General features: G+C 38.3%; 1 protein-coding gene across 1 annotated transcript in view; it reads right to left on the reverse strand.

Moving 5' to 3' along the window:
- Window positions 1-14,553, reverse strand: part of LOC6043145 — a 179,835-nt gene that overhangs the window by 15,988 nt on the left and 149,294 nt on the right. The window contains 2 exon segments of the mRNA XM_038261680.1: window positions 12,121-12,452; window positions 12,527-12,664. Of these exon segments, the coding sequence (XP_038117608.1) occupies window positions 12,121-12,452; window positions 12,527-12,664 (470 nt within the window).

Raw genomic sequence — 14,553 nt, forward strand, 5'->3', positions numbered from 1 at the left:
TTTTTCTTTTCCATGTACATTCATTCAGTTAAAATATTATTGAGTGTCCAATCACAATCGATGACTTTTCACCTCAATTTTAAATACTAGCAACTTTCATTTATTCATGAAATATTGTAGCTTTCGCTATTCAGTGATTTCAAATGTAGGAGGTCCTACATGTACAAAAGGGAAAAGGGATACCTTAAAACTAACTTATAAACTATATAAAGAGCGGATCAATGCAGCTGAAGACTGCAATGATTTTTGTCGAAATGCATCAATTATCTTATTGGACATAACATCCAAAGTGTCAACTTCGGCTAATTGATGAAGTTCACTGGTGCTGAACCAGGAGAGAAGTTTCAGAATCATTTTCAGAATTTTGTTCTGAATCCTCTGAAGTTTTTTCTTCCTGGTTAAGCAACAGCTTGTCCAGATCGGCACAGCATAAAGCATGGCAGGTCTGAAAATTTGTTTATAAATTAACAGTTTATTCTTGAGACAAAGTCTAGAATTCCTGTTTATAAGTGGATACAAACATTTAATATATTTGTTACATTTAACCTGGATACTTTCAATGTGATCCTTGTAAGTAAGGTTTTTGTCAAAAGCAAGTCCAAGATATTTCACTTGATCCTCCCACTTTAAATTTACCTCATTCATCTTTATAATGTGATGACTTTTGGTTTAAGAAAATCAGCCCTTGGTTTGTGAGGGAAAATAATAAGTTGAGTTTTGCAGCATTTGGAGTAATTTTCCATTCTTTCAAATAAGAATTGAAAATATCCAAGCTTTTTGTAATCTTCTTGTGATGACACGAAGGCTTCTACCTTTGGCGGAGATGCTTGTATCATCAGCAAAAAGTGATTTCTGACATCCTGGGGGCAAATCAGGCAAGTCAGAAGTAAAAATATTGTATAAAATTGGACCCAAAATGCTTCCTTGAGGGACGCCAGCACGTACAGGTAGTTGATCAGATTTGCTGTTCTGATAACATACCTGCAGAGTACGATCCGTCAAATAATTTTGAATAATTTTCACGATATAAATCGGAAAATTAAACCTTTTCAATTTCGCAATCAAACCTTTATGCCAAACACTGTCAAATGCTTTTTCTATGTCTAGAAGAGCAGCGCCAGTAGAATAGCCCTCAGATTTGTTGCTTCGAATTAAATTTGAAACTCTCAACAACTGATGAGTAGTTGAATGCCCAAGGCGAAATCCAAACTGCTCATCAGCGAAAATTGAATTTTCATTAATGTGCGTCATCATTCTATTAAGAATTATTCTTTCGAATAATTTACTAATAGATGAAAGCAAACTAATGGGCCGATAGCTTGAGGCTTCAGCAGGATTTTTATCCGGTTTCAAAATCGGAACTACTTTGGCATTTTTCCAACTACTGGGAAAATATGCCAAATCAAAACATTTGTTGCAAATTTTGACCAAGCTACTTAAAGTTGCTTCTGGTAATTTTTAATTAAAATGTAAAAATGCCATCCTCACCAGGGGCTTTCATATTTTTAATTTTTTGATAATAGATTTTATTTCATTCAGATCCGTATTAAAAACTTCATCTGATGAAAATTCTTGTTCAACAATATTCTGAAATTCTATTGAAATTTGATCTTCAATAGGACTCAAAACATTTAAGTTGAAATTATGAGCACTCTCAAACTGCTGAGCAAGTTTTTGAGCTTTCTCCCCATTAGTTAATAGAATATTATCACCATCTTTTAAAGAAGGGATTGGTTTTTGAGGTTTCTTAAGAACCTTTGAAAGTTTCCAAAAAGGTTTGGAATAAGGTTTAATTTGTTCGACATCTCTTGCGAACTTTTCATTTCGCAGGAGAGTGAATCTGTGGTCAATAACCTTTTGCAAATCTTTTGAATTCGCTTCAGTGCAGGATCACGAGAACGTTGATACTGTCTTCGGCGAACATTTTCAGACGAATCAGAAGCTGAAGATCGTCATCAATAATGGGAGAATCAAATTTGACTTGGACTTTAGGAATAGCAATATTCCTAGCATCCAAAATTGCATTAGTTAAAGATTCCAAGGCTGAATCAATATCAGCTTTGGTTTCTAAAACAAAATCATGATTTAAATTATTCTCAATATGATGCTGATACCTGTCCCAATTAGCTTTGTGGTAATTAAACACAGAACTATTGGGTCTGGTAACTGCTTCATGAGAAAGTGAAAAGTTACTGGAAGATGATCAGAATCAAAATCAGCATGAGTCACTAAAGGACCACAATACTGACTTTGATTTGTCAAAACCAAATCAATTGTTGATGGATTTCTAACAGAAGAAAAGCAAGTTGGCCCATTCGGGTATAAAACCGAATAAAGACCAGAAGTGCAATCTCTGAATAGAATTTTACCATTGGAATTTACTTTTGAATTATTCCAAGATTGGTGTTTGGCATTAAAATCACCGATGATCAAAAATCGAGATCTATGCCGAGTAAGTTTATTCAAATCCCCTTTGAAATAATTTTTATTTTCCCCAGTGCATTGGAAAGGCAAATATGCAGCTGCAATCATAATTTTCCCAAAAGAAGTTTCAAGTTCAATGCCCAAACTTTCAATAACTTTTAACTTAAAGTCACGTAACGTGCTATAAGTCATACTACGGTGGATAACTATTGCAACTCCACCGCCATTTCGATTCATTCTGTTATTGGTTATAACTTTATAATCTGGATCACTTTTCAAATAAGTGCCAGTTTTTAAAAATGTTTCGGTTATAACAGCAACATGCACGTTATGAACTCGTAAAAAGTTGAAAAATTCATTTTCTTTCGCTTTTAAAGAGCGAGCATTAAAATTCATAATATTGATGGAATTACTTAGATCCATGATTAAACTTCAGGGTAAGAACAACATCATTCGCAAATTTTAATCCAATCTGGATTGCTTCCATCATGGATGTAGCATTACTCATTGTTTGAATCAAACCAAACAGTGAGTTTTGCAAAAGTCATTTTTCAAACGTAACATCGCCGAGATCAGAAGATCCCAAAGCGTTGCCAGCAGAAAAATTTTCAAATGAAATTTGAGGTACCTGCCCAATTTGAAGATTGGTAGAGGATTTAAAATTCGTGGATGAACCCGAACCCGAAACGACGTTGGCATAAGAAATACCATTAGTGTTACCTAACTTTTCCATGGTAGGGGTATTGTTCGAGTGAGACAGCACGAACGTTTGATTTAAAGATGCAGGTACAACCTGACTTTGAGAAAATTTCGGTTTGGTTTTCGGCTGATGCTTAGCACGAGAATCCAAAACCTTTTTTCTGATGGGGCAATCCCAGAAATTTGATTTGTGATTTCCACCACAATTTGCACATTTAAATTGGGTGACTTCTTTCACGGGACAATTGTCCTTGTCGTGAGAAGAATCCCCGCAAACCATGCATTTTGGAACCATGGCGCAATGATCAGTACCGTGACCGAATGCCTGGCAACGCCGGCACTGGGTCAGATTCTGGCCATTACCGCCATGTTTCTTAAAATGCTCCCACTTTACCCGTACATGGAACAAAAACTGAACTTTGTCCAAAAGTTTTAAATTGTTGATTTCATTTCTGTTGAAATGAATCAGATAAAATTGTGAAGTCAAACCAAAGCGAGAAATATTCCCGTTTGATTTTTTCTTCATTGGTATTACTTGGGATGGGGCAAAGCCAAGCAACACCTTAAGTTCGTTTTTGATCTCATCCACCGACAAGTCGTTGGAGAGACCTTTCAGGACCGCCTTGAATGGACGAGCATTCTTGGTCTCATACGTGTAGAAATTGTGTTTGTGGTTTTTCAAATAACCAACAAAAGTTTGGTGATCTTTTAAAGATTCCGTCAACAAGCGACATTCTCCTCTTCGACCAAGCTGGAACGAAACCTTCAAATTGCAAGTTTCCTTGCAATTCTTCAGTTGCGTTCGAAAGCTGGCCAAATCGGAGACGGAAGTCACTACAATTGGCGGAGCCTTTACTCGTTTCTCGACGGCAGAAGGCTCAGTACGAGGAGAAGGATCCTTGTCAACAGTTTCGGATAAAACACCGAAACTGTTTGCCAATGGAATTGGAGGATTGACCTCACTTTCAGAATCAGAATCAGACCTCGGATGAGGCTGTTTTCTTTTCTGTTTCCGTTAGCCGGTTTAGCGTTCAAACGCTTCACCGACGTAACGATCAAATCTTCAGAAGATTTGCGTTTACCTTTGTTTTGACGCATTTTGCAAGCAAAGTTCTCTTTAAAAGATGGCTTCGTTTGTAAAATACAACAAAATTTCAGGTGGGGTTAGTCTTGAAAAGACTGTTTAGAATTTTGGAAAGTAACTCAGGTAGTCTTTAAAAAGACTGTGAATTTTGTTTGAAATAACTCTGAGCTTAGGTAGTAAAAAATACCGCAGCTCTAGTGTCCGTTCACCACGAAGGTTCGCAAGACACTGATGAACGGTCACAGGTACACACACACTGTACCTGTTGTACTTCGACCGCGGCACCGTCAAAATTCAAGACCTGCGGAAAACTAAGGCGTTGGACGGAGTCTGCGATCAGCAGAGAAGCGAGTCAGACGTGCGTCCCTCACAAACCAAAAAAGTGCTTAAAAAGTGCAAAAATGCCTCACGGCAAGAAAAAGAGGCGGTCCTCACCAGCAGGATCAGCAGATTTGAAGAAGCTAAAGAATGCCGAAGCGCTACCTGCAAAGCCAGGCAGTTTGAGCAAGGACGCTCAAAAATTGTCTGGAAACCAGTTCGCTACCCTCCCTGTGGACGTGAGCGAGAAGGAAGAATTTGAACGACGGGAAAAGTTGCCACCCATTTTTGTGAAAACATCGTCATCGGATTCGGTGCGAAAGTGGCTGACCGGGTTTATCAAATCTGGTGCTTTACGAGCTTCCATTCGCTTGTGTGCTGATGGACTCAAAATTCTGCTACCTACCAGAAAGGATTACAACTACGTTCGGGATTTCCTGAACAACACAAAGATTGAATACTACAGCCATGACGATCCAGGTAAACGCCCCATGAAACAGGTCCTCCGAGGCCTGTACGACATGGATGTGAGTGTGCTTAAAGAAGAGCTCAAAACTCTTAAGTTGAACGTGATCGAAGTCTTCAAGATGACGAGACACAACAAGGACATCAAGTATCGTGATCAACTGTACCTGGTTCATCTCGAGAAAGGATCGACAACGCCGTCTGAGCTGAAGGCAGTTCGGGCAATTTTCAACATCATCGTGACTTGGGAACGTTATCGTCCAGTGCACCGTGACGTGACACAATGTTCGAACTGTTTGCAGTTTGGGCATGGTGGAAGGAACTGTTTCATCAAGAGTCGTTGTGCAACCTGCGGAGGCGAGCACAAAACTCAAGCTTGCGAAACAATCAACGAGAACATTGAAGCCAAATGCTTCAATTGCGGCGGCGACCATTCGACTAAGAATCGAAGCTGCCCAAAACGAGCTGAGTTTGTGAAAATTCGGCAGCAAGCGACGACGAGGCACCAACCAAATCGTCGCAAAACACCACCAACTTACACGGACGTAGATTTTCCTGCTTTGGCGTCACCTGGAGCGGGATCTGTTCGAGTGGTTCCAAATCTGCAGCCATTGCCGTTAAATCAGCGGCAAAAAGTTGCAGAGAATACAACACCTCCTGGCTTCAGTCAGCAACCGAGGGAAAACCAACCAGCATCAACGGATGAAGGCAGTAGTGACCTGTTTTCACCACAAGAACTTCTGAACATTTTCATCGAGATGACAACAACACTGCGTGGTTGCAAAACTCGCCAGGAACAAGTAAGAACGCTTGGAGCATTCATCTTAAAATACAGTTCGTAGTTTACTCGTTCTAGTGATTTTGAATATTTCAATGAATTTATTTTTTTAGTTTTAAGTTAGGATTAGTTGTTAAAGTGATTTTTTTTTTCTTTTTTACCCAAATGTATTCGATTCAATGCAAAAATGTAGGGGGAGAGGGGGTAATATGCACCCCCTAAGGGAAAACTGTGATTTCTCAACCATTACAGCATTACTGTGGAAGAATTTTGTTCGATGTTCTAAAACAACTATTGTTCTTCGTCATCCATGTGAAAAAAGTCTTAAAAAACCTCAAAATTGTTCGAAAATATCAAATTTCTAAAAACATTTTTGATTCATTTCAAACAACCATGCGGGGCAATATGCACCGCAACATTGGGGCAAAATGCATTACAACAACGGGGCAAAATGCACCACAACATGGGACAAAATGCACCGGGTAAAATCAGTTTTCACTAGTCACCACTAGATGACACCGCTGTTTTTACTAAGGAGCTTCACAGCGGTGCATTTTGCCCCGACCACGCTTTTTGCAGAAAATTTAATTAAAAATGCATTTTTTGATGTTTTTGGACTCATCTATCTACAGAATAATGAAGATTATGGCAAAAACTGTTTACCTCAACACTTACAATATCAATAAATGCTTTTTATATTGTCCAAAAATCATAAGGAAAGTGCAAAGAAAATTAGATGAAAACACAACATTTTAAAGTTTTGCAAATAACCTGTGCTGTTTTTATACTGCGATGCTCAAATTTTTCCAGCATGGTTTAGCAATGTTAAGCTTCCAATTTCTATGATTTTTCCCCGGAAAATTCTTCCAAATACCGAGAAAAGCAGGGGGTGCATTTTGCCCCGGGGGTGCATATTACCCCCTCTCCCCTTAAAACAATTTGAAGTAAATAAATGAATGTGAACAGTTAATAAGAAAACGAAAAATATAACAAAGATGAAGAGCATGTAGCCATACCACTTAGAATGTAAATGAAATGTAATTATTATAAGAAAGTTCAATAAAGACATATTTAATTTCAAAAAAAAAAAAAGGCGTTGGACGGTTTTTGGGTAAACTGGCGGCAATGCCACCGTTGCCAGAAATTTGGCCACGGCTCGCGGAACTGCAACCTCCCGCCCCGCTGCGTGAAGTGCGGTGAAACACACCTCTCGGAGGCGTGCGCACTGCCGTGCAAGGCGGACTTGGGGGACAAGGCAGAGCAAACCAAGGCGCGCATCAAGTGCGCCAACTGTGGAGGTAACCATACCAGCAACTACCGTGGATGCAGCGCACGGAAAACCTACCTCGAGGAGCAGGAAAAGAGGAAGAAGAAAGCAGCAGCATCCCACCCTCCTCAGCGAAGTACGAGCGTAACCGTGCCGGCAGCTGGTCATCGTACGGTTCCAGCGGACAACTCAGCGTTCCCTCCTGGATGGGGTCGATCGTTCGCCAGCGTGGTCGCTGCCGGTAGCGGCAATGCGGCCCAGCAAGAAGTCACCGGGGAAGATCTCTTTACCCTGCCGGAGTTCTTTGCTCTCGCGGAGTTCTTTGCTACAACTCTGCCCAAGACACCAAATTTATCAGAATATTTCTTCTAAAGATACAGTTTTTCGAAAATCCACTTGCCCATTTTGTATGATTTGCCCGCAAAATTTTATGGAGTCTTTCATGAAAAATAATAATAAAAATAATGATGCACAGAAAAAAAAGTTTAATTTTTGAAGGATGGTTGAATATTACTTCTTTTAATGATTAATTTTACTTTAAAAGTGTGTAAACCTGATGAAAATTCATCAGAAACTGGTGAATATTCACCAATTCCTGATATAATATTACACTTTTGTTTTGACACAAAATCTGTCACCATTTCCTGATGAATATTACCATATTTTTTTCTGTGTGTGGAATGGCTTCTTTTAATATAGGGGATGTAAAGACAAGGTTTATTAAATTTAAAAAAAAATCAGATTTGCGAACACGTAGAGAATTACTCTATTATTAAATCAAATTTTATTAAGTTGCTCGTTTTCTAGTTAGAAAACGTAAAGCCTTGTTTTTTTAACTCTCTTAAGGATTGTTTGAAAAACTATGCCTTTTTTATTTTTTTTTAAATCTTCCCTTAAAATTTTTGGTCATTTTTTGCCCTTTAATTCGAAAAAGTTTCAGTTTTAAACTATATCGATTACCGTCAGTGGGGGTGACTATGGGTCAAAAAACAATACACCTCTCGTAATTTCTTAATAACAAAAACAATTTAAATAACATCGAAAATCTTTCAACGTAGATTTGTTCTTAGATAGTTTACTAACATTTTCCCAAAATATGGTGGATTTTGATGAACATGACCTTAAATGCCAATAGTTTGGCAATGAAACTAAAATGATGCTCAAATACAACGATATGTTAAAAACAAGTCATCCAACAGTGTTTCTTGTTCGAGGGAATCGTATTGACATGCTACAATGTTTGAAGTGGAGATTTTCAAACATTTGGGTAGTTTCCGAGCTATTCCAACAAAATATTAGAAAAATGCTTTTTAGAGAGGTAATTTTTGGCCAGAAACGTACCTCAACTTTAGACAGCTGCCAAAATAACAGGATTTGTTCTAGGAACGAGATTTTTTCAGCGAAGTCATCTTAAGATGTCCCCAACACAACCCTTATAACAGAATTCAGTTTCATTGAGAAGAATCTGAGAAATGGTAAAATCCGTATAAAATCACTCTGACCCAATCACCCCCAGACCCAATGTCACCCAAACTGACGGTATTAAAAAAAATAGAAAAATATGCGGGGAACAGCATCTGCCAAATCAGCACTTTGACCTTCAATTGCAGCTCATCAAAACTTCATAAACTGAAATCAAATGAGAAATAGCTCCATAGGAAGTGAGAACCAAGTTTCTATGAACTGCTTAAAAAGTTGTTTAAAAGTGAAAATCGGCAAATTGGATGGAGTTAGGAGCGAGTGCTTAAACTGCTAAACATACGAGTCTTTCTCCTACTATGATTTAAAAAATAATGTAATTAACAAATTCGTAGAAAAAGATGCATGTCAAGCGCGTACATTAAGTTGAATTATCACAACTGGGAACCAACAATTTTAATCACCAATTAGAAAATACGACGCAACCTCGCTAGGGTTAAATTGAGCCTATCATTTTTGGCTTTATAGCTGTGTTTAGGTATATTTTTAAAGTTTGTTATATATACCCTTTCTCAGCCTATTTCTATTATCGGCCTATCAGCACTTTGATCATGAATTACAGCTTTCATAAAGTGTTTTTGACTGTTCCAAAGTAATAAATAGCTCAAATAAAAGTGAGCAAGCAACTCTCCATTGTTGATACATCTGAAAATGTTGATTTAATAGCGGAAAACGGCAAAAGTGATGAGAATTGGTCGAATGGCTTAGAGTGATTAGAATGGGTATATTTCCCCTAACACAGACAGAACGATCATCAATAAATTTTCGGATTTTCAAATCAAATTAAATTGATTCTGTGCATTTTTATAATGATATTTGTATATTTGTATATTTAATGTTCAGCGATGATCTATACATTTTTGGGTACCAACATTTTCGTAATTAAAAGACGCTACTATTTGGTACAAAACACATTTATAGGTCATTGCCCAAATTTTAAAGTTATCGCAGTTTTAGTAAAAAAGTTGATTATTTCTCGTTTTCGTTATTTTTCCGTTTTTGCACGTTGCGCGTGGAAAAACTCAGTTTTTATTTTAAAATAATCGTATCTCTGGAACATACAGATCGACATCTCCATTTTGACAAAGAACTTTGTCCTAAGGGCTCTATTCTGGTGAGGTGTCAATCCAGAAAACCGAAAAATGTCGCGCGTTACGAAAATGTTGCATGCTTGGTATTGGGGAAGAAGTCTGCGACGCAACAAGGCACTGTTGCGTAACCATTTCGAGCCAATATAAACCCCGCTCGATCAGCCCAAGGAAATCATTCTATCGCTGGACGCCGAGAAGTAAACAACAACCTGGACCTGGAAGCAGATGGCCTGGAGGCCCAGAAGCAGTTGGCCGAAAAGCAGCTGGCCTGGAGCAAGGTGCAGCCAAAGCGGAGGCAAGCCAGCCGGAATATTCTGGCCACAAGACCCGGAGTGGCCAGAACCCTCAGGGGTGTTCCGATGGAAGGCCATACGAGACTGGACAACATGGGTATCAAACTTCTTGGATTTTGATACTGGTGATGAAAATGGCCAATTTGACAGTATTGGCTACAACCTGGAGTGGCCGGTGCTCTCAGGGAGGTTGTCCCGGGATGACATTTACCGAACCATACGATTTTGGGCAATATTGGTATCAAATTTCATGGTTTTTGATATTGGTAATGAAAATGGCAATTTGAAAAGGTTGGCCAAAAGCTGCAGTGGCCGGTGCCCTAAAGGAAAGTTTTCCCGGGAAGACATCTATTGAACCAACGAGTTTTGGCAATATTGGTATCACAACTCATGGTTTACAATACTGGCCATTTCGAAAAAAAGGTGGCAACAATCTGAAGAAGCCGCTACCTCACGATTGTTCCGATTGGGGGACAAACATCGAATTATAGAGATATCATGGTTTTTTAATAAGGAGCTTAAAGAGAAATTAAACGAAAATAGAATTCAATAGTGTTTTGATTTTATCTGACGCATAATTCAACAAAATTGCTTAATTTTAAAAGCTTTTCTGCTAAGTTCTTTGTCATACTGGTCATGTGTAATATAACCACCTGCACCATTTTTTATATGTTATGTTATGTGTATAGGCACGGTCAAAACGACATTTTAAATTTCTATTCGATATTTTTAAATGTTTGACTGGAATTTTCGGATTTCAAATTATTTTTCCTTGGAAGGCAAACTTATCACCATTCATTTGCGTCCAAAACTGCTAAAATCGGTTAAAATGGCGCGGTGCAACAATTTTTTGAAAAAAATGGTTTTTGCGAAAATTCACGAAAATAGCCGGTTTTGGGACGATCCCAGAATTTTTTTGGTTCGGTGCTCTTTTCAAATGGAATTGCAGTATATTTATAAAAAAAACATAAATATAAAATTTCATAAAAAATATTGGTTGGTTTTCGTTGTTGTTAAAAAACATCAAACTCCAACAAAAGAATTAAAATGGTTTTAGGGGGTTTAAGTTTTTTAAACTGGCGCTGTAACTTTGAATATTGATAAAAAAGTGTGTTTGATGTTTGAATGCAACGAATTTAATAAGTAGAAGTATTTTCATCAAAATAGAATTCAAAAATTGTTGTAATTTGATAATTTTGATATTTTTGTATAAAAAAATCTTTGAACAGGTGTTCAAAAAATAAGCTATACCCAGAACAACCTTCACAACATTCATAAAAAACAAGCATCCTAATCTTAAGATCTGCTTCGTTTGCTGTCACTAAAAAGGGTACTTACGCAATCATGGTTCCTGGAAGGCCACGAGAGCCATCCCGAGTAGGAAAAAAACACCCGTTAAAACACAAGCCCTTGTGCACCGGGAAATGAAAAGTTTCCCTTTGATTTATTCACATGAAAAGTTCTGCACACGACGCCCCGGCTCCCGATCCCAGGGGAAAGATGAAAAAGTGAAAATCTGCCATCTGTTGTTGGTTCCAAAGGCGAAAGATTTTTCCTTTAAAGATAAGCCACCAACCCCCAACAGCTTCCCTCGGAGCAAAGTCAGACTTGGCGGAATCCGTTCAAGACTGGAAAAATACCCAATGGGAAAGTTGTGTGTGAGAACCGTTTTTTTGCGCATCAGTTCCAAGCGAAGCAGACCAAAACGAAAACTGGAAATTTATAGAAATTTAATAGAGGAAAAAAAAAACTTTGACCGAAGAACAAATTTCAGTTCACACGCGCTCGCTTGTTTGGCAAAGTTTGCTGGAGAAAGTTTGTGTTGTTTCTTGTGTAACTTGTTGAATGCAAGACGCTTTGGCAGTCTGAGCGCCGGACCCAAAGTCAGTGAATCGATTGAAAATTGGAAAACGTTAAAGTTTTGTTTATCCACCGCTGATGGTACGTGCCGATGCGAAGCTGGGTCGGAAGATGAATGGACTCTTCTGGGTTGGATTTGTTGTCCAGGGAAATTGTTTTCAAAATTCAGTTTATTATAAAAAAATAAGTGGACGATTAATTTATTAAATTGTTATTCATTATGTTTCAAAAACAATAAAATTATGTTGTAAGTTCAGACACCTACTTTCAGCCAAGTTAGGAATTTTAAAGAAATTTTTGGGTAAATAATGCCTTAATTCACCCCAAAAAAATTAAAAACTCTGAAGTAAAAAATGTCCTACCTCGTTCTGCTCGCAAGATTTGTCCTTATCGTCGTGATCCAGCTCGCCCTGTGCCAGCAGGTCATGGTGCAGTGCGTTTCCGTTGGTTGATGTTCCGACGTTCTTTTCTCCGTTGGCGTGCAGCCGCTTAGGAACCACCAGGGCCAACGAGTCGGCCGAACTCACCGAGGAGGAACTCTCCCCGGTGGAAGACTTCTCCTCGTCGGACGAATCACCCAGCTCGTAGATGTTGACCATGTGGGCGGCCTGGGCGTGCACCATCAGGTCCCATGGGTTCGAGAACGAGTCCTTGCAGGCCACACACAGCAGCTTCGCCGACGGAGGAGTTGATTCTGAGTGGGGAGAAGAGAAAAGTAATTTTAGAATTTCAGAGCATTCTAAAAAGGGGATTGATTGTTTAACTCACTGTTTTTGGTGACGATAGTCGGTGACACACACTTGCACGTGAACCTCAGCTTGCAGTAAGCTTTTTTGTGGTCCAAAAGCTCCGTCAAGTCCGTAAACATTTCTCGACAGTTTCCGCAAATCAGTGTGTCGGGATTACCTGCAATACAATAATAAACAGAAAAAAAAACATATTTACTTTGTTTATCAAACATTTCACTCGTAAATTCATTAGACTTTTTGTTCCACCAGTAAAACGAGCAAATGAAAATTGTCTCATTCTCCGGAAAAGCATAATAAATCCCGTTCCATAACAAAATAAAAAAAGCGCAACATCACTCCGGGATTGTATTGTCCATATCGCAATCGTGGTTCCCAACTTCAGGTGACAATACAACCCCTTACATCTGCGTTACACCCTCCAAGCGTTTTAGCAAATTCTGACAAATGGTTGCGCTTGCTAGCTTGTTTTCGTTACAAAAACAAATACACAGTGAATCAGCCAGTTTCGTTTGCGAGAGAAGAAGCAAAAAAAAAAGCGAGAAACAAAAACATCGCCAACTTTTATTTCCGTGTGCCGTTAATTAAAATATGAATATTTTATCAACCAACAACAGCACACCGGGCGGTGACGGAAAGGAGGATGGTGCTATCCTTTCCTTTATTTGTTACAGATATCAGCTCTTGAAGGTTTCAGAGGACAAAATGGTGTTGAAGATTAACTGGCAAGGTATCGAAGTTGTTTGAGGAGATTTAAAACAGCGCAGCGATTTAATTGTGTAAGTTTTGTCTTCTAAAGCTTTTTAAGAGCGAGTTTTTCACCGATGTGAAACAGGTCGTATCGAGGTGCTCCGATTTGGATGAAACTTTCAGGGTTTGTTTGTCTATACATGAGATGAACTCATGCCAAATATGAACCCTCTACGACGAAGGGAAGTGGGGTAAAACGGGCATTGAAGTTTGAGGTCCAAAAAACATGAAAAATCTTAAAATTGCTCGCATTTCCGTAAAACTTCATCAATTCCAACTCTCTTAGATGCATTTGAAAGGTCTTTTGAAGCCCTTCAAAATGTGCTATAGACATCCAGGATTGGTTTGACTTTTTCTCATAGCTTTTGCAAATTACTGTTAAAAATGGATGTTTTTAAAACCTTAATATCTTTTTGCAGCAGCCTCCAACACCCATACTCCCATAGGTCAAAAGTTAGGGAATTTCATGGACTATAAGCCTACGGTATTAACTTTTTGGCCAATCGCAGTTTTTCTCATAGTTTTACGATTTTTCTAGAACAAACATTTTATAACGTTTGTTTTTGCTCTGTATGCCAAGAAGACGGCACTTTTTGGTCTCAATTTTGTCATATTCGGAATCCTCAGAAAATTTTACATTAGATTGAGGTGTTGGAATTTTGTATTTGATTGGAAAAAATGCCATTTAGAATTAATTAAAATATTATTTAGAATTTTGTTGGATTAGGGGTAAAACAAGTTTTCGCCTACTTGATACAGCATTTGACGTATTGATCATAGGGTAAATAGGATCTATTTCTTTTTTCAAAAATGTTTTATTTATTTATTTTTTAAATCAAAATTACAACTCCAATACTTCTAACTTACGTGAAATTGTCCGAGGATTTCGAATATGACAAAATTGAGACCAAAAAGTGCCGTCTTCTTGGCCTACAGGGCAAAAACTAACGTTGTAAAATGTTTGTTCTAGAAAAATCGTAAAACTATGAGAAAAACTGCGATTGGCCAAAAAGTTAACACCGTAGCTTAGATTATTAATTACCTAGATGTCTCACTTCGGGATTTTTCCATACATCCAGTTGGCGACACCCCTTTAGCGCTCCGAGCGCCACCACAGTCGAGTTACAGGTACTAAAATGTTTGAAAAAGTCTAAGCATCCTGTGCACTTGCCTTGATGAAAGTTTGTTGTGTTTTTGACAAAGTGTCAGCGGTTTTTTTTCAGCTTAGAACAATCTGTTTTTGTAAACTTTTTCCATCCCGAAACATGGAATATCTCGCCCTCTAGGCGTACGATGATC

The sequence above is a fragment of the Culex quinquefasciatus genome, chromosome 3, assembly GCF_015732765.1.
Source record: "Culex quinquefasciatus strain JHB chromosome 3, VPISU_Cqui_1.0_pri_paternal, whole genome shotgun sequence".
Classification (NCBI taxonomy): Eukaryota; Metazoa; Arthropoda; class Insecta; order Diptera; family Culicidae; genus Culex; species Culex quinquefasciatus.